Source organism: Gracilinanus agilis, chromosome 2, assembly GCF_016433145.1.
Source record: "Gracilinanus agilis isolate LMUSP501 chromosome 2, AgileGrace, whole genome shotgun sequence".
Classification (NCBI taxonomy): Eukaryota; Metazoa; Chordata; class Mammalia; order Didelphimorphia; family Didelphidae; genus Gracilinanus; species Gracilinanus agilis.
Window position 1 is genome coordinate 387,432,213 of NC_058131.1, and position 24,623 is coordinate 387,456,835.

Below are 24,623 nucleotides of genomic sequence, written 5' to 3' on the forward strand. Positions count from 1 at the left end.
GACAAAGTTTTAATTTCCCAAATATATAAGGAACTAAGTTAAATTTATAAAAAGTCAAGTCATTCCCCAATCAACAAACGGTCAAGGGATATGAATAAGCAGTTCTCTGATGAAGAAATCAAAACTATCAATAATCATATTAAAAAGTATTCTAAATCTCTCCTGATTAGAGAAATGCAAATTAAAAAAAAACTTGTGAGGTACCACCTAGAATATTGGCCAATATGGCAGCAAAGGAAAATGATAAATGTTGGAGGGGATGTTGCAAAATTGGGACACTAATACACTGCTGGTGGAGTTGTAAAATAATCCAACCATTCATAATTCCAAATCAGGGAAATTTGGAATTATGCCCAAAGGGTTTTAAAAGAATGCCTGCCCTTTGATCCAGCCACAACACTGCTGGGTTTGTATCCCAAAGAGATAATAGGAAAAATACATGTACAAAAATATTCATAGCCTCACTCTTTGTGGTAGCAAAAAATTGGAAAATGAGGGGGTGACCATTGATTAGGGAAAGGGTGAACAAATTGTGGTATCTGATGGTGATGGAATACTATTGTGCTGAAAGGAATGATGAACTGGAGGATTTCTTTGTGAATGGAAAGACCTCCAGGAATTGATGCAGAGCAAAATCAGCAAAACCAGGAGAATAATGTACACAGAAACTGAAATATTGTGGGACAATAAAATGTAATGGACTTTTCTACTAGCAGCAATGCAATGATCCAGGACAATCCAGAGGAACTTATGAGAAAAAACACTACTCACATCCAGAGAAAGAACTGTGGGAACAGAAACACAGAAGAAAAACATATGATTGATCACATGGTTCAATGGGGATATGATTGGGGTTTTGGTGTTAAAAGGTCCTGCAAATTTGAATAATATGGAAATAGGTTTTGAACAGTGATACATGTATAACCCAGTGGAATTGCGTGTCAGCTCAGGGAGTGGGGAGGGAAAAATCATGAATCATGTAACCATGAAAAAGTATTCTAAATAAATTAATTTTAAAAATAGAAATACTCTATGTGTGTCTACTTGCCACAAATGTGCTTCTTGTAAACAATATACAGGAGGATTGTTTTTTAATTCATTATGCTATCAATTTCTGTTTTATGGGCAAGTTTATTCCATTTACATTCACAGTTATGATTACCACCTGTGTATTCCATTCCATTTTAATTTCCTTTTTTAATCCTGACCTGTCTCCTTTCATTCTTTCCTTCCACTCAAGTGTTTTTCTTTTAATCACTCTCCCCCTTTTCCCATCCCTCATATTACTTCCCCTTCCCACCACTTCCCTTCTTATTCCTCTCCTGCTTCTCTATAGGATCTTTTAATCACCCCCCAGCTTCTCTCTTCCTTATATTAATTTCCCTCCCTACCACTCCCTTTCTTATTTCCCTTCTATTTCTCTATAGGGTAAGATAGGATTCTCTACCCCAATGAATCTGGCTGTTCTTCCCTTTCTGAGTCAATTCCAATGAGTAACATTTAAGTATTACCTCATCACCACCCTCATCCTCCCCTCCATTTTTACAGTATTCTCCCCTACCCCACGCCTCTTTATGTGATATAATTTATCCCATTTTACTTCTCTCTTCCCATTTCTCTTAGTACAATTCTCTTTTTCACTCCTAATTTTTTTTTGACATCTCATCCTAAATTTACTATCACACCCTCCATGAATACTTCTACTAACTTCTATGATAATAACAATTTTTAAGAATTATAGTTACCATCTTTCCATATGGGACCTTTTTGAAGCCCTTATATTTTTTCTCTTTCTTATTTTACCTTTTTATGCTTCTCTTGAATTTTGTATTTGGACATCAAATTTTCTGTTTAAGTCTAGTCTTTTCTTCAGGAATACTTGAAAATCTTTCATTTTATTAAATGACCATACTTTCTCCTGAAAGAGTAACATCAGTTGTTTATTTTTAAACTTTTTTTTAAAACCGTTAACTTCTGTGTATTGGCTCATAGGTGGAAGAGTGGTAAGGGTAGGCAATGGGGGTCAAGTGACTTGCCCAGGGTCACACAGCTGGGAAGTGTCTGGAGGCCGGATTTGAACCTAGGACCTCCTGTCTCTAGGCATGGCTCTCAATCCACTGGGCTACCCAGCTGCCCCCTCCCAACATCAGTTTTGATGGGTAGATGATTCTTGGTTGTAAATCCAGTTCCCTTGCCTTTCAGGATATCATATTCCAAGCCTTCTGGTCCTTCAATGTGGAAGCTGCCAGATCCTGTGTAATCCTGACTGGGGCTCCATATCTGAATTATTTCTTTCTGGCTTCTTGCAGTATTTTCTCCTTGGCCTGGGAGCTCTTGAACTTGGTTAGAACATTCCTGAGAGTTATTATTTGGGGATTTATGGCAGGAGGTCATCTATTGATTCTTTCAATGTCTATTTTATCCTCTTGTTCAAGAATATAAGGGCAGTTTTCTTGGATAATTTCTGGTAATATTTTCTTGTAATAATTTCTTGTCTAGGGTTTTATTTTGGTCATGACTTTCAGGAAGTCCAATAATTCTTATATTGTCTCTCCTGGACCTATTTTCCAGGTCAGTTGTTTTTTTCAATGAGATATTTCATATTTTCTTCATTTTTTCATTCTTTTGATTTTGTTTTATTGTTCTTGATGTCTCATGAAGTCATTAGCTTCTATTTGCTCAATTCTAATTTTTAATACTAAATTTCTTTCGTGACCTTTTGATCCTCCTTTTCAATTTGGTCCATTCTTATTATTTTCATGGCACTCTTTTCTACATTAGCTTTTCTTGCCTCTTTTTCCAGTGTGTCAATTCTGTTTTTAAAAACACTTTTTTCTTCATTGGATTTTTATAACTCTCTTTTTTAATTTTGCTTTTTAAACTGTTATTCTTTTCCCCATTTTTCTTCAATCTATCTTATTTGTTTTTTAATTCCTTTTTCAATTCTTCCAGAGCCTAAGACCAATTCCCATTTAAAAAAAAAAGTTTTGCTTGTAGTTGCTTGGATCCTGCTATTCTCTGTTGGTTCTGCTCTTTGGCCTTTTTCCCCTTAGCAGTTTTCAAGCATTATGTGCCTTTTCTGTTGTTTACTTATTTCCCCAGCCTTTTGTTTTTTTTTTTTTTGGAATTCTGTAAACTGCTTGCCAATTCCCTCTTCTTTGCTGGTTTACAAGATTAGGTAGGGTGACCTAGCATGCCCTGAGGCTAAGTCTTCAATGCAGACAGCCACTAAGGCTTGAGAATGCCTGGTAGATGGACTTTTGATCCTCACCAGGGCCTGGGACTTCACTGGGTGGGTCTAAGGTGCTTTTTTGCTGGTACAGGCCCTGACCTAGGATTCTGAAGTTAGCCTATGCCCTATCACAGAATCTAGAGTGTTAGGTTGGGGTGGAAGGGTTGTCAGTCAGTATTCCTTTGTGGGTAGTTTTGCTTCTGGTTCCCCCTTATCCCATGAAAATCAAACAGCTGCTGGCTGGTACCAGGGTCTGGGACTTCAAAGGGTGGGGTCTGAGGTGGTCTTTTGCTGGTGTAGCCCCATTCCTGGGATTCTGAAGTTAGCCTACGTCCTACTGCAGAGCCTATAGCAGTAGGTTGCAGGGGGTGGGGAGGTGGTTGGCCAGCACTCTTCTGTGTGGAGTTTTGCTTCCAGTTCCCTCTTATCCCACAGAAATTGATTCTCTCTGCCTACCTTTCAAGTTGTGTTCAGCTAGAGCAGGGGTTGGCAACGTATGGCTCTTTCTGCAGGAACCATAAAGTCAATTTTTTTTCAGGCACTGTTACAGGAGCTCGCACTGTGAGCACTGTATGGCTCTTACAAAATTACATTTTAAAAAATGTGGCTTTTATGGCTCTCACGGCCAAAAAGGTTGCTGACCCCTGAGCTAGAGAGTTCCATGACTCTGTCTTGCTGTTGGGTTTGGATTCCTGTCTTTTTGAAGCACATTTTAAAGATTGGTATGGAAGAATAGTCAGAGTGGTTTTGGCTTTTGCTGCCACTAAGCCATCATCTTGACTCTGCCCCTTAAAATTTTTTTTCATTGTGAATTTTTAAAACTCTGAAGTAGCACATCATAACCACCCTAGACCAAGTGCTTTGCCCCTTCCCCCACCTCATGCTGGGTATGCCCCACCCCACACACAGGGGAGGAAGCACTTCCATTGGGTTGCTAGATGGAGGGGTGGGTGAAGTGAGGAATGTCATCAGCAAGTATAGAGAAGGGGAGGGGAGTGGCCCAAGCACTCTACTCCCCTCTAGCTCTGCTGTCTATGAACCGTCCACTTTACCCACTATGTGCTGGGCAGAAGGGCAGGGGATATGAAAAAATGTCATTAGGTGCAGTAGAGAGGGGGAGGGGAACATCTCTGCCCAAGTTCCTCTGCCTTTCTAGGAATGAATTGGTGGGGGAGAGGGATTGCGGAGGAGGGTAAATGAATGTCCACAGAGAACGCTCTGCATGCCATCTTTGGTGCCCATGCCATATATTTGTCATCAATGCTCTAGGCTAACATCTAATTTCTTATTTATAACTGGCTATTAGATACCTCAAACTGGATGTCCTATCAACATCTTAAACTCAACATGTCCCAAATGTAATTCATTATATTTCCTCCCAAACTTCTTCCTTTCCAAACTGTCTAAAACTATACTAACTTCTTAGCCCCCTAGGTGTGCAACCTAAGTGTCATCCTCAACACTTCTCACTCTCTCCCACCTCATCCAATCTTGCCAAGGCCTGTAGATTTCATCTTTACAATATATGTCCCCAAAACCTCTTTCTTTCCTACAATATTGCCACTACTCTGGTATAGGCACTCATCTTCTCATCTTGGACTACTATAATAGCTGACTAATTGCCACAAGTTTCTCCCTACTCTAGTCTATCCTCCACTCAAGTGACAAAGTAATTTTCCTAAATCAAAGGTATGACCATTTCTTCCCTGCCAGGCCCCTCCATCTCCCCTCAACACTCAATAAACTCCAGTGGCTCCCTATTACCTCCAGGTTTAAATATAAAACCCTGCTTGATATTCAAAGATACTTATAGTCTGGATTTCTCCTCCCACCCAGCCCACTCACACATTGTCTTCTTACATGTTACTCCCTCCTCTCCCCCAGCTCCTACACACACTTCAATTCAGTGACACTGACCTCCTTGCTGTTCCTTATATTTTGACTGTGAATTTTCACTGGCTGTCCCTCTGAGCCTGGAATGCTCTCCCCTATCTCTTCTTCCTGGCTTCCTTAAAGTCCCAGTTAAAATCCTATTTTCTACAGAAGCTTTTACTAATCCCTCTTAATTTGAGTGTCTCTATCCTGCATTGTTTGTATGTGGTTGTTTGCATATTGTCTCATCCACCCTTCGGATTGTAAACTTCTTGAGGAGAGGGATCTTCTTTTGCCTTTCTCTATATCCTCAGAGTTTAGCACCATGAATGGAACATACCCAGTGCTTAATAAATACTTACTGAAGGACTGTTCTCATCTTTTGTTCCAGTCCCAGAAGATGAAGGACCTCTCCCTTTTTATCCTTGTTTTCATTCCCTCTCTATCTCCTCAAGCAGTCTGTCTCATGGATCACTGACTCTTACCTTTGATGTCTGAGTGCTGCCTTGGTAGGTAGGAAGTGTGTACTATTCCTCCTTCTTATAAAGTACTTGATTGGCCCATTTTCTGTTCTGATAATGAATATTCTTCAAGAATTCTTTGTTTTTTTCTTCCATCCTTACCTACTACTCATTCCTCTCTGCTGATGAGATTCTCAGATTTCTCTTATTCTAAGTAATTATCATGACCCATTGTTTCCTCAACACTATTCCATTTTTTCCCTTTAATCACTAAACCCACTGAAAGAGTAGCCTTTCCTTGGTTTCACTTCCTTACTGCTCATTCACTCATCAACCACTTGAAATCTGGTTTCCACCTCCTCCCTCCCACTTGACTGAAACTATTAAAGACTGCCAATAACAACTTTATTACAAAGTCCACTGGCCTTTTCCCAGAACCTTCATGAAATGTATGTAGCTGCTGACAGCAAAAAACACCTCCTCCAGATGACTATTTTCTTTCTTTTGCCCTTCATGACACTGTTCCTTGTTACTGCCTATCTCTTGCCAATATCTTTTGCTGGTTAATCCTCCTCCTCAACCTGGGTATTCCCAAGGGTAAGTCCTTAGCTCTCAGTATTCTATCTCCTCCCTGCCTTGAAAAACCTCATCTTCCTTCATTCCTTTAATTTTTATATACATATATAAATGACTACCAAAACTATCAATCAACTGATGCATTAATTCAATATAAATTGAATTTATATTGTGTCAGGTACTCAGCTAGGTGGGCTGGGATAAAAAGAAAAGAACGAAACAGTCCCTGCCTTTGAAGAGCTTACATTCTACTGGGAGGACACAAGAAGCATAAAGATAAGTAAATAAAAAATTAAAAGGCAACATGTACAAATGGAGGAATGACTAGTTTAGGGAATAGCTAATAGGCTAGTATGACTAGTATATGAAATTATGTGAAGGAGAGTAATAGGAAATAAATCTGAACAGTTAGACAGGAATCAGATTATAGAAGGTTTTTAAAATGTCAGAATAAGGAATTTGTATTTTATACTAGGGAGCTACTGAAAGTATTTATGTTTTAGGAATACTAATATGGAAACCATATGGAATGTAGAGTAGAAAGATGTTGGCAGCCAGGAGTTTACTTAACAAGGTACTGCAACATACCAGATGAAAGATGTAGGGGAGCTGAATGGCTATATGAGTGAGAAAAGGGACAGTGGATGTGATTTTGTGGAAGTAGCAAGATGTGGCTGAGAACTGACTAGATCTGGAATGCAGAGATGAGTCAATAATGACTGAAATTTTCTGAACTTGTGTGGCTCTTAGAATGGTGATGTCATCAAAAGAAATAGAAAAATATACAGGAGGGATAAAGTAGGGTTGTTTTGTGTGTGTGTGTGTGTGTGTGTGTGTGTGTGTGTGTGTGTGTGTGTGTGTGTGGTGGGGGTGGAAGTGGGGGCGAAGGGTTCTCTTTTGGACATAGGTTCATAGATACTAGAGACTGGAACCCTTCACTTTACAAATGTGGTCTAGAGTGGTTAAGTGACTTGCCAGCTATCACACTTGTAGTAAGTGTCAGAGACAGGATTCAAACCCAAATTCTCCAACTTCAAATCTAGCATCCTTACTACTCTGTCACATATTAAGTTTAACATTCCAATAGGAAATTCAAGTGGAGATGTTCAGAAAGTATTAGCAATGAGAGATCAGAGTTCAGGGGAAATTAGGACTGTATTTAATTCTTCATCTCTAACTGCATATTGAACATTAAACATCACGAATTTACTAGCCCGAAAATGAACTAAGCATTTTCTTCGCTTAAACCTGCCATTTCTCCCAGTTTCTTTATTTCTGTGGATCGCAGCATGATTCTTCCAAATTACACTCAACCCTCAAAATTATTTTTCACTTTTTCTTCTCCCACATATACTCATTACCAAACATATTGCTACTATGGGTAAAACAGTTCTCAAATATAATTTCTTTCCACTAGTACTACCACCATTCTAAGTCAGACTCTCATCACTTCTTGCTGGGACTACTGTGAAACTCCAATAACTCATCTCTCCATTTCCCCTCTTTCCCCTCTCAATATCAGAACTAAAAAAATTATCTTTCAAATGTATGACCACATTGCTCCCCTGCTCAAAAGCATTCAATAGTTCTCTCTTCTACTGCCGCTAAAAAAAAATACTGAATTTTTAGCCTGACATTTAATGTATTCCACAACCTGGTTACAATATACTTTTCCAGTCCTATGTCATATTTTTCACCTTTACATATACTATATTCCAATCAAAGCAAATTACTTAGCTCATCCTATCACCTCTGCCTTACCTGGTAAAATTGCACATTATCCTCATGTCTTCTCATTAATATTCAACTCAGATATCACCTCTTCCATGAAATCTTCCCTACTTATCTCAGATGAAAATGTTCTCTTGTTTTGATCTTTGTTCCAACATTCTCAATTTTCTATTATTTACCTGTGTATATGCCATATCCTGCCACCCCTCCCTCCATGGGTTATATACTAACTGAAGAGAAGGATTGTGCTATTTTTCATTTTTGTACTCCTAAGATAGGCATTTTATCTTTTTCATAGTAGGCATTTAGTGACTACATACTGAATCAAATTACATTCCCTAAACAACATGGGAAAAAATGTTTACATAGTTAAATCAATACGTATTTATTAAAGAACTATTTGTCAGGCCCTGTACTAAGCACCAGAAATACAAAAAAAAGGCAAAAAGAGAAAAATTAGAGAATATATGTATGAACAATATACTTTAATACTTAAATAAAACTGTGAAGATCAGGAATTTATAAAATGGTGGACTCTTCTCACAAAGTTACAAAATGGAGCTAATGTAGGAAGACATCAGACCATGTCATCTAAGTTTCAATCCAAACAAATTAAATTTCATTTTCCAGCCTAAGCCCCCATTTCCTCAAAACCACATTGGAGGAGATATGAACTGATACGCTATCCCCCATAAAAGGCTATGTTGTGTTGGCAAAGATGTGGCACGAGTCCCCCAGCATGCTGGAAGGGGCTGCTCTATTCCCCCTCTTCATCTGTACTATAAACTAAGGACATTAGTTCATGAATTCTTCCAAGTTTTTATTATAGTACAAAAGGACTGTAAACTTGGAAGAATGACATATGAGTACTATAGTGTCACTAACTATGATGTAAGACAAATCACCATCTTTACTTAGGATGAGAAGACTGGTCTAGATGATCTCAATAGTCCCTTCCAACACTAAATATTTTGTTTTTATTATAAATATAAAGCTCTTTAAATTTCCACTCTCTGGGCAACCCTCTTTGCTTTGGTCCAAAGTTCTCCCTATCACAAAAAATGGAACTAATCATTTCCATTTCCTCGACTTTAATTGCACAACCCAAGTAAGTCAGGCCATTTCCATTTTTGATCTTTATCACTTTCACTATATGGTACTAGAAAAGTCCTCTACCCATGTGATTCACTTGCTGGGCTATTAGATTTTAAGATCCTCCCTTAGACTGTGAGCTCCTTGAGGGCAGGAACTTTTGGCCTTCCTTTGTAATATCAGTGCTTTTACAATGGCCACTAATAAATGTTTGTTGACTTGACTCTGGGCCTTAGTTTCTTCATTTGCAAGAAGAGGCAAATAATCTCTCTACTACTTACTTTACAGGATGGTTTTTAGAATCAAAATTATGTGAGAGAAAGTTAAACAATATATGTGCTAGACATATTTTTATATAAAAAATATGTACTTTTTTGTTTCCCATTCTACCCTTCTAGGCTGGTCCAATTAATTGTGAACAAAAGTTCACACATGGAGTATTTCCTCTGGTGTACTGTAAAAAGAAGTGGTGTAGCTGAGTACTATCAGCAGTGGTAAATATGGTCTGTCAGTTTTACTTTCAACATCTCAAGTGATAAAAATAGGCCTCAGTATATTAGGCAGGATAACTCATACACTCAAGAAATAATTACAGAAATAAGAAAATGAAACATGGGAGTTCCTTGGCTTTATTAAAACCTATTCTTAGAGAGAAAATAATTGGGACTTCTTATGCAGTTAATATTTTGACAACAAATAACTTGTACATAAAGGAAATAAACAATACTAAGACATATGAGAATGCCAAATCAGTCTATAGAGCAAGGACAGGATGCTATGTGACTATGGGCAAGTGCAAATCACTTAGCCTCTCTGGGTCTCAGTTTATTTCTCTGTAAGATAAGGAGGTTGGACAAAATGATCTCTAATGTTCCTTTCAGCTCTTTCATTCAATGTTCTAAGGTTTTTTTTTATCTAGCCCTATAGTTCTATATTTGAATATCCTATGATTTAAGATTCCTTTCAGCTCCAAGTTTAAAAAAAAGTCTGTCCTGAGGTCCTGTGTAGGTCTTATATTCTTTGCTTTTATGATTATGCAGTTTACAAGATAAATACAAAATTATGATATGTTTTCTTGGTCCCTGGTTCCATCAATGGACATTAATTTGTTAATGACTCTTCTCAAAACGTATATTTCCATCTTTCCAAACTCTTAAGTTAATCTTGGCACAAAGGAAGATATAAGAGATCCAGTTGAAAGGGCTATAGTGTAAATTTCCTCTTACTCTAATCCAGCTATGCCAAGTCACTGAGACTAGAACAATGGAAAGAATGCTGGATTTAAATGTATGTGCTATATGCATATATAAAATATATACACATATTTAATGCCTTTTATCCTTACATTAGTTACTCCAACACAACTCACTCACTGATCCCTCTTTTATGACAAAAATTAAGCAAAATATCTGATCAACTGATTGCATCTAAAAATGTATACAACATTCTGTCCTAGTAATTTCCCATCTTTCTGCTATGAAACAAGAGTTATGTTTTACCATCTGTCCTCTAGGACCTTTTCTTTTTTGTTTTTAAAGAAGTCAACAAACCTTTATTATTTTTAAAGTTTCTACTCTGAGCCTAAACATCAAATATGACTATTTCCATATAGAGAGTACAAAATGAGGATCATTTATGCAGGTTTGAATCTGTACAACATACACTTTGCTTCACTCTCCAAGTATACAATACATTTAACATGATATTTTCAAAATTCTCTTGTTGTGTCTGCTTTTTTCTGGCCTTTCTTCTGTTCTCTTCTGTGCATTTAATAAAATGCTCCCATGACCCCCCCCTTTTTTTGTAATTATTGCTAGTTGCCCTCTCTCCTTTAAATCTTTTTTCCTCACCAAATGAAACAAAGAAAAATGAAATATCAAATATTTCTTTCATTGTCAAGCAAAATGAATCCTCACACTGGCTATGTTGGAAAATACAGTTACTTTCTGTACCTTGAGTTTATGATCCCTCCATTAAGAGTTGGGTAGTATACTTCATCATTTGGAGTTGCTTCTTCTCGTCTCCTTTAAAGTTTTTTGAGGTTGTTTTTTTTTTTTTTGCATTGTTATTACTGTATAAATTGTTTTCTATCTTCTGCTCTTCATCAGTCCATACAAATTTTCCCAGATTTGTTTAAAACTATCCCTTTTGTCATTTCTAAAGGCACAATAATATTCCATTACTTATATACAAATACTTGTTTAGCCATTCCCCAATTGATGGATATCACCCCTACCCCACCTAGTTTCCAATCCTTTGTCATGACAAAAATAGCTGCTATCTACTTACATATAGGTCCTTTTTTCTCTTTCAAGAAAAATTATATAAATGTTAGTGATAATGATGATGTCATGATATTTTCATCCATTCAATAATTTGTTTTCAATTCTTTTCTACTCTAAAGATTCTTGTTCTGGCATATAGCAGATCTTTGTTTTTACCTTTCCTGCAGTATATGCCCAGTAGTGGGATTACTGGTATGCTCCCACAATACTTCCAACACTGACTGTTTCCGTTTTATGTGATATGGGTTAACTTGCACAGTGAGAAGTGAAACCTCAGAAATGTTTCAATTTGCATTTCTTTTATGAATAGTGGTTTAGAGTATGTTTTCAAATGGTCATTTATAGAAGAGTGTTGTACTCAAATCCTGGCTTTGCCATTTACTACCTGTTGTGACCACAGGCAATCTGTTTAACTTCTCTGGGTCTGAGTTTCCTCATGTATAAAATCAAAGGGCTAGACTAGATCACCCTTTCAACTTTAAATCTATAATCCTATAAACTGATATCTCAATAACCAAATGCTGACACAACTAGAGTCAGATGCTTTTGACAACTACAATGCTAAATTTAGAATACTTAAATTTGATTATACAGACAATAAACATTCTTTGATCTCACAGAAAAAAAATGTGATGGATATGACTGCTTAGAGTTACTGTCAGGGAACTCTGAAAGATCCTGCGGAATAGAAGAGTTTTTCAGGACCACAGAAAGGCATATGCTCATTTTCTAAAAAGGCAAGAGAATAGAATCTTCAAATTATAAGGCAGTAAACCAGTAAAAATTTTATTTATATTTCTGGTAGAATCTTAAAGAAATGATTAATGAACCTTTAAAAAAGAAGTGGTTATCACAAAGTCATTACATTTCATCAACAGGTCATTCCAGAGTAATCTCATGTACTTTTCTAACAGGGCTACATGACTAGTAGATAAAAGGAATTCTGGATTTTAGCAAAGTATTTGACTAAATCTCCCATTCCATTTTAATAAACAGGATAATTTTAATAAACATGTGGCTAGAGGATAATAAAGTTGTGTGGATTTGGACCTATTTGGACCTATTTGAATGACCAGAACCAAAGAGCAGTCACTCATGGTTTGATGTCAACTTAGAGGGAAGTCTCTGGCAAAGTGTCCCAGGATCTGTGCTTGGACCTGGGATAATTTTGTTTTAATCAAAGATTCAAATAATGGAATAGATGCCATACTTCTCAAATTTGAAGACAAAAAAAAAAAACTAGCAGAGGAATCTTTAACACACTGAGTAACAAAGGTAGAATTTATGAAGCTCTCAACAGACTGTTGGTCCAAATCCAATAACATAAACTTTAACAGGGATAAATATAAAATCTTATTCTTGGGTTAAAAACAATCAACTTCACAAATGCAAAAGGGCAAAGACATGGGTAGAATGCCATTTATCTGTTAAAGACCTGAAATGTTTTAATGGACTGCAAACTCAATATGAATTAATGGTACAACATGTGATTCGTGTTACCCAGAAAAAAGGTAATACAATCTAAAGGCAAGAAGACTCAGACATGGTATCCAGAAGGTCCCTACCTAGAGGTCTTTAAGTAAGAGCTTGATAACCTCTCTTATGTATGCTTTAGAGGGGCTTTTCTTTCAGGTATGGGTTAAAAATAAGATGGATTCTCAGGTGTCTTTCAACTTTCTGATGTGACAACAATCAAAACAAAGTTTATCCTAACTTTCTTACAAGGTCAAATATCACCTCCTTCAGGAAGGCAACCTTCCTAATTATCTCCCACAGGCAGGCAGGACCTCATCATGGAAGAAGTATCATCTTCTTCCCCAAGCTAACATGTCTGTGGGTAGTTTTAATTTTCCAAAACACCACATAGATTTCATGTGACAACAATAAATGAATGAGTGGCTGAAAGGGGTGGAGTTTTAATTTCCTCATCTATCTTTCTGAGGCCCCTGTGCTAGGTGGCTGGGTTTTCTGGTTACTATAGAAATTCTTCTCTCACAACTGGACTGACTCCTTTGCAAATTTTTCTTTTCTCCTTATTCCTCAAATATAGGCATCCTCTAAAGGTTTTGTCCTTGAACTTCGTTTACCTTTCTTTACTTTCTCCCTTGATTTTATGCAGTGCCATGGTTTCAATGATCACTTCTACAGGGAAGACTCACAAATCTGTATTAACAATGTATCATCTACTCAGAGCTCCCATTCCATATTTTTTCAATTTCTGGAAGGACATCTCCACCTGGATGTCTTGGTGGCACCTCACACTCAGAATATCCTGTTATCTGTATAATCTCTGCACTAATTTTCACCCCCATTGTAATCACACTTACTTAGAATTTCTTTTGTTCTTTGACACTACTGGTGAATAGAGAGTCCACTGAATTTCTAGATTTTTTTTCACACAAAGTTATCTAACTTCTCCTTATTTTGCAACTTGTAAAAGAGACTTTTTAGATTCAAGTGTAGGGATTGACATATATCCCCCCTATTAAATTTCAACTTATTACATCTGGCCCATTGTTCTAGCCTGTTAAGATCTTCTAAAGACCTGTATTGAAATCAAATACTTCTAAGTCACTTTACCCTTTGAAGCTCTGATTTTCCCATGTGTAACTTTTTGTACCCTTACAGAGTATGAGGGAAGTACTTTGTAAATGTTAAAGTTCTAAAGAAATGGAAGCTACTATCTTTTTGTGAAATTTGAAGAGATTTTGCCTTTTATGCTTAAAATTTTCATTTGTTTCCTAATAGAAAAATGAGTTGTTATTTCATCTACTGGCATTCAACAGAGGACACCAAAGCAGACATTCAAAGGTAAAGAAAAAGAGGAACAACTGGTCAAAGCAAGCTGAATTATTTAGTTCACTCTGTCTTGGAAAATATCAATAGAGTGCTTCACCAAGCTAAAAGGTCATGAATTATAAAACAAGCTGTATTACAGTAGGAACTAATCTTATGGTAGCTTTTTGTTAACAATGCATTCAACTTTAGAGAATCTTCAATGAATTATTATTGTCTAAGTGACAAAATAAAGACATATATAACTATTGGGTAGTGGGGGTGGGGAATGAAAAAGAGTTAAAGAGGCAGACAGATGAACACACTAGGTCAGGACTTAGGAAAAAAAAGGAATTTATTCTTGACTCCTTTACTCCCTAACTGGGCATCATCTGGTCTTCTATTTCCTGGGACAGTTTCCTCATTTGTAAAATGAAGGGGTTGGACTAGGTGATCTATAAGGGTAATTCCAATTCACACATCCCTTGCTCTGTGTACCAGCAGTCTATATTTTGAAATCCCTCCTAATATTCTATGATGCTTATTTTTAAAATGGAACTTGTTTTTTTTCTTTTTGAAAGAGGGAGACACCTATGGGACATATTTGTTACTTCTAATTTCTATGGTTATAATTCCTAGGATTATGGTTATCCTATTGCAGAAGAAAAATCCTCTCCCACATGGCATTACTGTCTGAGCATGCCTTTTCCCACCTTCCACACAGTATTAATTTACTGTCTCTTCCACACTTATTATACAACTAAGACTTATTATACAAATAAGAATACAAACACTGACTTTAATATGTACCTACAACTTACATTACTATGAAAGCTAATGCCTCTCTCCAAAATCCCAATCTCAGCATGAAGAGAAGGATTCAGCCAAGCCAATCTCCTTTAGCTGATCGATAATCCTTTTCCTAACGCATCATGTTTCACCTGAGCATGCAAACATTCTAGTGATTAGCTGTCTAAATGTTCCTAGCCATTATGTGGAAACAGTTTAGGGTAATCATTCCAGGACTCTATTTATATGGTGCCTGATTACTTAATTTTCTGATGGGGCAGGCTCTTGCCACCACTAAGAAAAATGTGGTTTAAATAAAATCCTTACATCGATTTCCTAATGTTCTAAGAATGATTTAAAGTCCTAAAAAAGGGAGAGGAACTCCTGTTACCTGAATATTAAAGTCACTGGGTAATCCACTATTCCCCTGGAGTAATCAAATATTATTTTCTAATGAAGTTATAACTTAGAAGAATGTGAGCATTAGAAGAGACCTTAGAAAATAGAATGTCAGAACTAAAAAGGTAATTTTAGAAAGCAACTCTTAAAAATCTCATCATTGTATAAAGAAACTGAGGCCCATAAGTTACATAATTATTTGCCCATGGCCACACAATAGGTGGTAGAACTGGGATCAGAACCTAAGTTTCCTGTCTTCAAAGTCTGTTAGTTTTTCCACTATATTCTACTGCTTCCACTCTTAAAAAATGTGGTTTGCTTTTTTTCTCTCCACAATTGGGATTTTTAATATGCAGCACACATCCCTGTAATGTAAAACATACTTAGTACTGAGACCAAAACCAGGACGGACACACACACTCTCTCTCTCTCTTTCTCTCTCATGCTTGGCTTTTGGTGACCCCACTTTGGGTTTTCTTGGTTTGCCATTTCCTCCTTCAATTCATTTTACAGATAATGAAACTTAGGTAAATCAGGTTAAATGTCACACAAATAATAAGAGTATCTAAGGCCAAATTTGAACTCAGATATTCCTGACTCCAGTCCTAGAGCTCTATCATGCCACCTAGCTGCCCCACAATGAACACAGAAATATCTAAGTCTGGATTTTCCTTTCTGGTCTTACAAAGTCCATTCACTTAACTACTATTTGAGTGCTTATTGTATATAAGGCTCTGCATTAGGTTCTGAAACAGGCACAATAGTAAATTTGTCTGAATAAAGGCTGCATTCTTAAAATGAGATATCTCTGAAAGGAAAAAGAAAAAAATACAGGTACATTCTTCACAAATTACACTCAAATTTTAGATAAGTCTAGTTGGGGGTTGGGAGTGGGAGGTATAAGACTATATTTAATTCAGTTGAAAAAAACTAAAGGGTTTTTTTGTCCTCGTGGAATACAAAGTCTAGTCATCTTTTTGGTTGCTGACCAAGTTATATGACTCTGAATATTGCTTCCAAATCACAGGGGGGGAAATCCCATTGTAAAGCGAGAGGGAAAGAAACAAACAACATTGGACCTGGAGCTCAAGGTTCCTAGCTAAAATCCCGGACCTCCTACTTACTACTTGGTTAACTTTGGCCTAGTGATTTCCAAGCTCTGGGGCCCAGGTTCTTTCTCTTTCAAATAAGAGGGATGAACTTAATGATTTTTCTGGTTCCTTCCCATCTCCATCTCAAAAACTATGATCCATTCTGTTGAAATCCACTACTGAACACCATATTGAATACAGCAAGACAGGGAGGTAGCCTTAAGGGTGGCAGCAAAGCTGGGAATAGGAGGAGGCAAGATAAGCCTAGGGTGCAACAGAAGGGTGTGGTGGAACAGGAATGTTGTACTAGACATTTGTTAATTATTTTTAACAAATGTAATTTTTAATGTCAGAAAAGTCTACTTTCCCCAGCCAATACAGATTTATTTTGTGATAAGGAAAGTCACAAATATGATAGTAAAGGCCCAAAGAATCTTGAGGGATGGTAACTAGAGGCAGAACTTTCAAATCTTACCAGAGGGTAAAAAAAAAACCTGGTCCCCAAATCTAACAGATGTCTAATTAGTCATTTAAAATGTCTTCATTGAACAACCCAGTAAAGGCAGTGAATTTTTCTTATTGATAAGGGCATTGCCTTTAAAGAAACTTCTCTTAAAAACAAAGAAGAATGTATTTTAAAATAGTGCTTTCTGAGCATTTAGTTTAGATTTCTTCTTTGCACTTGTTAAACAGTAATTGGTAGAAATTACATTTACATGGGTCCCTGTGTTTTCCCCATTGTACTAAACTCAATGATGGCAGAGCTTTACCTCTAAGAATGCCACCCTAGATATTTATAGGGCATAGTACATGACTAATGAATTTCATAGATAAAGTAGGCTTATTGAATTAAAGACATTGAGGATTTTCTTGAGAACTGGAGAGCAGAGGAGAGGCATACTGGTCTCAGAAACATCACGTGCTACCTCTTCTCTTCCATACTTTTCCTCAGAGGTCAGGCATTGTCACTAGACAATTCATTTTAAACACTGCCTACTATATACAAAATACTATGGCCAGGATGCTGGGGAGAAAGTGGCATTTTGAATAAATAGTGTGGAAAAACTACGAGTTAAAGACAGAAAAAAATTACTCATTGTAAGAGCATGTGCAATTTACTTAAATTCTTTGGGCCTTAGTTCTCTCATCTGTAAAATGAAAAGGTTGAACTAGATGACAGCTATAGTTCTTTCCAGATAAAAATCCTATGATTTCTGTCCTCAAAGAGTAAACAGAGGAAATAAGACATGTAAATAAATGACTCCAGAATTAGAAGTATGAAGAGATAAAATAAAGAGGCATGAAAGATGTGAAGGGGACTTTGCTGCTAAAGGAATCAACGGAGGTTTTGTGGAGGAGTAACAGCCAAGCTTCACCTTCAAAACGCAGAGATGAAAAGGTGCAGAGAAGGAAAGGAGTCCACTGCAAGCAGGGAAGGCTAGATGCAAATATACAAAGTAAGGAGGGGCCAGGATGAAATTGGGGAACAGCAAGTAGTCCAGATGGCTGGAATGAAGCATGGATTGAGGGAAGTGAGGTAAATAAAATAAGGCCACAAAGCTGAGGCTAAGCCAGATTGTGGAGCACTTTAAATATCAGGCAAAGTATTATGTACTCAGTGGCACTCACTCAGGGGCAATGAGGAGCCCTGAACATGATCAATGGAATGATTTTAATCAATTACTAGGATAACCATTTGAACTTGGAATTGGTCTGCTCTGTGGTTAAGATGCCAAATTATTTAAAAAGCAGCATAACTGGAAATAGTTATAATTGGAAATTTGTATAACAGCAATACCTGGGATAAAAAATGGAAATATCTTTGAACTATCCTCAGCACCTAGCAATCAGTATTCTGACTATAACATGCTTAAAAAGTGTTAAGAGAATGAATCAATTAATTTCTCTTGTCCTTTCTTATTTGGACATTCTATATTTTATATCTAGTTCTTACACTCTATATCCTATTTTTTAATATCTTATGTACCAATGTCTTTTCCAATTAAAATATTCCATGGTATCTTGTGTCTTCCCCAACATGGGGGTAGACACTTGGGGGAAGCTAGCTGCCTCAGTGGATAGAAAGCCAAGCCTAGAGATGGGAGGTCCTGGATTCAAATTCAAACTCAGACACTTCCTAGCTATGTGATCCTGGGCAAGTCACTTAACTATAATTGTCTAGGGCTTGCCACTTTCCACCTTAGAAACTATTGATTCTAAAACAGAAGGTAAGGATTTTGATTTTTAAAAAACAACATAGTAGGCACTTATTAAATACTTAGTAGAAAAAGGAATGATGTTTCTGATGGTTTCTGACAATGTTTCTGAAAGTTCTGACAGTTTAAAGTCATTTCTGGAATTTTCCAACTCTGAATCATAGGATTTCTTTTGGGTACCAGCTCAATATCTTACACCTGGTGCAAATTTGCAAAAATTTGGTAGTATATTCCTGAGAGGCAACAGATATTTTAAATCCAGTATCACTTGGATTTATATTCTGAATTCTCATTTGAAAACCACATAATCATATAGCTCAAATAGAGGCCAAAAGATAATTATTTAGAAAAACAAAACAAAAAGTTTCAGCAAGAACAGTCCACTACATTGAATTACTGCCATTCTTTCTCTCTCCTCTCCACCCCAAGTCCTAATAATAGGATAAAAACATTGACTTGAACCATTGTTTGACTTTTCAAAGTCTATGTTTGTCTGCCTCCCATTACAGGCTCTGAGAACTGCCCCAGATGCTTCTCTCTCCACTCCTCAGTACCTGCTCCTAGTGCCCACTGGGCACAGGGTAATTTACCTGAAAGCCCAGGGCAAAAAACCATTAACCCTGACTTTCTCACTACACACCTGGGTCTGTTCAAAATAGTGAGTCTCCAACTGCCACAGCAATGAAACCACAGAAGACTCTCTGGATAATAGCCAAATTGCAGGTGTTAACTTAATAATGAACTTCCACATTCCAAAGAACTCACAGAAGCTCATGGAAGCTAAGCTCCTTAAGGAACCAGATACCTTCTTTGTAAAGAGGAACACCTGCCCTATCCCTGTAATTCCAAATGTTGCAGAAGTTCAAAGGTGAGGGGGAGACCCTTTGGACAATGGGCAATGTCCACCCAAATTAGGGTTCTTATCACCTTTTGCCTAAACTATTTATTGCAGCTGCTTTGTTAATGGTCTCCTTTCTTCCAGTTTCCCCTTCTTCAATGCATTTTATATAAAGCTGTCAAATTAATATTCCTTAAATACAAGTCTATGTTACCTCTTTTGCTCAAAAGGCTTCTGTGCCTGCCTATTGCTTCTAGATAAAATACACACTCCTTTGCTTGACATTTAAAGCCCTTTGCCATCTGGCTCCAACCTTTATTTTACAGTTATATTTCACATCATTCCAGCTTGTGTAATCTATTTTCCAGTCAAACTATCTTAATTACACTTCTCCAGTCACGACATTACAACTCTCACCTCCTTCTTTGTGCACATGGTCCATCCATTCCTCATGCCTGGAATGCTTTCCCCTTTCACCTTAACCTCTTGGAATCTCCTGATCTAGTTGAGGCTCAGATTAAAATGCCTCCTCTTCCATGAGGTGATCCTGGATTCCTCCCTTTTGTCAGCTGTTAAGAGTTACTGCCTGACCCTCTTCACCAAATTCATATAGTATTTCTATTTACTTATCTATGCACATGCTGTCCCAAAGTTCCCAGGGGACCAGGATCTTTCTTTTGGTTTTGGTCTTTGAATCTCCATATCGGTGTTTTAATAAGTGTTTATTAAATTGAATTAAACAAGTAGCAGAGGTCATCTAAATTATCTGTTACCTGAACTGGAATCAATCCTTTCTATAAAATCTTTGACAAGCAGTCATATAGTCCTTGGTCAAAGATCTCCAGTGGCAGAGAATTCTATAATTGACATTTATATAGTATTTTAGAGTTTGCAAAACAGCACTAACATACGTCTCATTCCAGCCTCACAATGGCTTCTATGTGGCAGGTAAAAGTTATTATTATTCCCACTTATAGATAAGAAAACTGAAGCTCAGGGATTATTTGTATTCTATTCCTGAAGATGGTCCATTCTATTTTTGGATAGTTTAAGTTTTAGGAAATTTTTCCTTGACTGGAACTGAAATCTGCTTCCCTATATCTTCTACCCATTGCTAATTTCGATCCTGGAGCCAAGCAGAACAAATATAATTTTTCTAGATTTTTCCATGCTAGACCTTCAGATATTTGGAAACAGTGATCATATACCTCATAAGTGTTCTCTTCTTCAAGCTAATCATGTCTAGATCCTTCAATTTTTATACATCATTATTTCAAGTCCTAGTTGTTTTCCTCTGGGCACAATCCAGTTCATCAAAGTCCTTCACAAAATGTGGTGCCCCAAGCTAGGAACATTACTCCTGGCTAGATCTAAGGGCGTTTGGCCCATATGCAATTGTGCTCTGTGAACAGTGACAGCCACATTAACTACCATACTAAAATGAGATAATCTATGTAAAAAATTTCTAGCTATTACTATCATTAAAACCACCAGCTCATTTCCTAGTCACATCACCACATTGTACCTGAGCAGTTGATTTTTTTTTAAATTTCATTTTAAAGTAGGGAAGTGGTAAATGTCTTGTCACTGGAAATGTTCAGACCATTTATCAGGAATATGTTGGGTATACATTAGACTTGATGCCTTCTGAGGACCTATGTTGGTTTGGATTCTATGACTTTACATTTATGCTTCAATGTATCTATGATCTCATATCCAAGAAGTATCAAAAGTGCAGACCACAAACTATCTTATTCTGTGCAATAATTTCTCATGTTTTCCCATAAATCCTCCTAGACTGGCTACCTGGGACTTTGCGGGGCTTTGCACTGGTTTTCCTTCCTCTTCTTGCCCATTATCTGAAAATTTTATAAGCATATCATCCATGTTATTTAACTAAATAACTCAATTAAAATGAACACTAACATGGGTCAAATCTAGAGATTTAGAGCCCTATGGCACAGCACTAAAGACTTCCCTCCAAGTTGTAATTAAAAAACAATGGATCCATTTGTTATCCACCTAATTGTACTTTTATTCTTCTAGAAATCTCATTCTAGAAAACTCTGAACATGGTCAAAGTATTCATCCCAGTCCTACTACCTGTACACCCAATGGTTTCTCATTCAATGAGGAAGTTATAAAAGCAGCACACCTCCATCATATTACAGGTTACATGTTTCTCTTTCCTCTCTCTCCAACAACACCTTTGAAATGTAGTTAGAGCAGAAATTAAATCCATTGTACAGATGAGAAAACTCAGGCTAAGTGAGAGAAGCCAGATTTCCTGACTTCAAGTCTAGATTTCTACTTCCTCATATAAAATGATATCATTATTAAAACCATAAAAAGAACAAAAAAGCCTTCTCTTATTTCACTCCTACTTGTAAGAGTAAATACATTCTGGCAAGTTCACTAGGTTCCAATCCTGGATTCTTCACTCCCAACAATAACATTTTTATATTCACCAATTGCCAGAAGATCTGAAGAGACCTAAGATATTGGATACTTTGCACCTTTAAATCTCAACCTATATGAAAGAAATATGGGGCATGATATTGTGGGCAATATCATGTTCAAGCAATGAACTACAAAAATTCTGATCTTGGGTAAACCATTCCCCTCTCTGGGCTTTAGTTACCTCTGTGAAATGATGGGAATGGAAATGATGATCTCTAAGGTCTCTTTTTGCTCTGACATCCTATGCTTAAGCAATGACAGAACAAGCAAGAAAAGGGATAAGCAAGCCAGCTCTGAAATTCAGAACTGTTTTCTTAAGTCAGTTAGTTATATAGGCACTTTGTTCACCAAGGTATACCCATTAGGAATCTGATCCACCTGATCTTTGCCAAAACATTCCAGTAAAGACAGAATGTCCATCAATAGGACCACTGGACTTAGAAAGAAGGGAGGCTAGTGGTTGAAAAAGCTAGAAGGTCCCTTTTGGAAGAGGATCGAACCCATGATGGGAAAATGGCCATTAATTACATAGGTAAGAAGACAGAGAAGGAACTAACCAGTATAAGGACAGTCATTCAGCAAATGTCTGTATGTGTGTTTGGGGGGAGGGGAGAAATCGGTCGGTGAGAGCAAGTTCTCAATGGTAGAGGAAAGGAAGGAGCAGCTCTTACTCTGGGGCTAAAAAACTGGAATGATTCCTGGGGTTTACAAAAGGAAGAGGCAGAAAGAGTAAGTAGCAACAGAAAGCAAGAATGTGGAGGTAAGAAGATGGAAGTGACAGGGGAAAGGAATTGAGAAAGGCAATTGGGGGAAGGATGGGCGTGCTAGGAGAGGGAGTCTTGGGGCTAACTGAAGAGGAAGGATCTCTCCATTGGGGAAACTCCTTGGGGAACCTCTTAGGCATCTATCATTCCTATAGGGTCAGAAGAGAGCTGACTAGGGGAAGGGCCCCCAAACCTCACCTGGGGATGTCCACTTGCCCCACTTCCCCATCACGTAGGGGGTGAAAGGGGACCCTCCCTTTGGAAGCATCATATTCTGTCTCATTCCCTCAGAGTCTGAGCAGATCCCCTTACGGGGAGGGGGAGGCGCACCTGGGCTCCCCCCAACTATCGGGGGTCAGGCTGGCGGTGCCTCATCCCTTTGGGCTCCCAGGCCAGTTCCCGGAGAATCATCCGGGATCTCCCCGTGACCGCGACCGGGGAACGTTGGGCGAGCTCGCTCACCTGTGCGACCCCCGCTCTGGCCGCCGCCGCCTCAGCACCTCCGGGGCCGCCCTCCAGTTGCCTCTCTCGATAGAGAGCCCACAGTCCAACGTTGGGCAGGAAGACAAGGGCCGTCAGCCCCAACGCCACAGCCTGCAGGAGCCGCTTCTCCTTCCGCTTCATCGGGGCCGGTCCCCCTGGAGCGCGCCCGCCCCGGCCCCGGGCACCAACTCCGCGGCGCCCGTAGTAGCAGCGGCGGCGGCAGCAAGCAGCGGCCGGGAGAAGCGGCCCCGGCGCCGGCCCCAGTCCAACTCCCCGACACTTCCGCTCCGCCGAGAGAGGAGGGGAGCCGGGCGCTACCACCACACCCCCACCTCGGGGGGAGGGGATGAAGACCCACCACCCACATCCTTCATTCCCTCCATTCTCGTTAGATCACACGAGCTGTACCTCCACCCACATCAAAAAGACTTTTTCTAGACTCCAGGTCAACCCTAATCTGTGCCTCAAGTACGACTGGCCTCAGCTGGCCTTGGCCCTGAGATGGGGGTGAGTTCGTGCTCCCCCTCGCCGGTCCCCAGATGGTCTCACCCGCCCACTAGCTTAGGTAAAGTCCAGGAGTTGACTGAAGGGAGGACTAACAGGTCGGAATGCTATCTCTTAGCGAGGGGTGGGGAGCGGTGACTGGCACCGCTAGCTAGTGTGGTACAGAGGACGTGGCTAGGCGGGAGGGGCGCGCCTCCACCCACGAGGAAACTCCGTTAATTAGCAACTGGATAAGCTGGTCCACCTGGAAGAGGCCACTCCCAGGAGTGTGAGGAGCCAAATCTCCCGGCCAGTAAAGCCCTAGAAACTCAGGAAGGGGATGGAGGCGTGTGGGCATCGGTAGGACTCGAGCACATGTGACTAGTGAATAGAAGTTCTGAGCGGGTTAGGCTTCTTTACCCTCGAGGAGCCCAGGAGCTGTAGCCCGCAGGCGCCCCCTGCTGCCAAAGTGGGTGGTAGGTGCCTGAAAGGCGCCACTTTCGATTCGGAGGAAATACGGCGGGGTCAGTCCGAGCTCTATGAAGGACCGAGGAGGAGGAGAGGAAAAGATGCGGAAGGACCACAGTCAGAGCCTCAAATACTGGGCTGGGGATGGGCTGAGCTGCGCGGGGAAGGCATAGTCTCCAGCGCGCATTGAGTGCACTCCATTAACGCCCCCCCCCCCCATGGAGATTAAGGGGAATGAATAGGTTTCTATAAGCGTCATTAGATGGAGCATCCCAAATTACAGATTACAAATCCATTGGCATGAGTCTTTAAGATGGAATTTTATTTTTTTCCTTTTTCATTGGTCCCCTTTCCCTCAGAGACGGGAAGTTGGGGGTAATCTTTGTAACAAGTATAATCAAACAAGACAAATTCTCATTTGGAGCAATATTAATAGTTTACACACCCATAGGACTTTTTCAGAACATTTCAAATGCGTTTTGCTTCTCTAATCCCATTTAGTTCTTATAGTAGTCTTCATGTCACAAGCAAAGTATATATCAGCCACATTTCACAATATGGGGAAAGAGGTTTCAGAAAAGTGAAATTGCTAGGACATAGGCTAGTAA

At 38.7% G+C, this 24,623-nt stretch overlaps 1 protein-coding gene across 1 annotated transcript in view; it reads right to left on the reverse strand.

The window, feature by feature from the left end:
* Nucleotides 1–23,311, reverse strand: part of GALNT10 (polypeptide N-acetylgalactosaminyltransferase 10) — a 171,665-nt gene extending 148,354 nt beyond the window's left edge. The window contains exon 1 of the mRNA XM_044664481.1: nt 23,044–23,311. Within this exon, the coding sequence (XP_044520416.1) occupies nt 23,044–23,205 (162 nt within the window). The 5' untranslated portion in view covers nt 23,206–23,311. The remainder of the gene's footprint in view (nt 1–23,043) is intronic.
* Nucleotides 23,312–24,623: the final 1,312 nt, after the last annotated feature.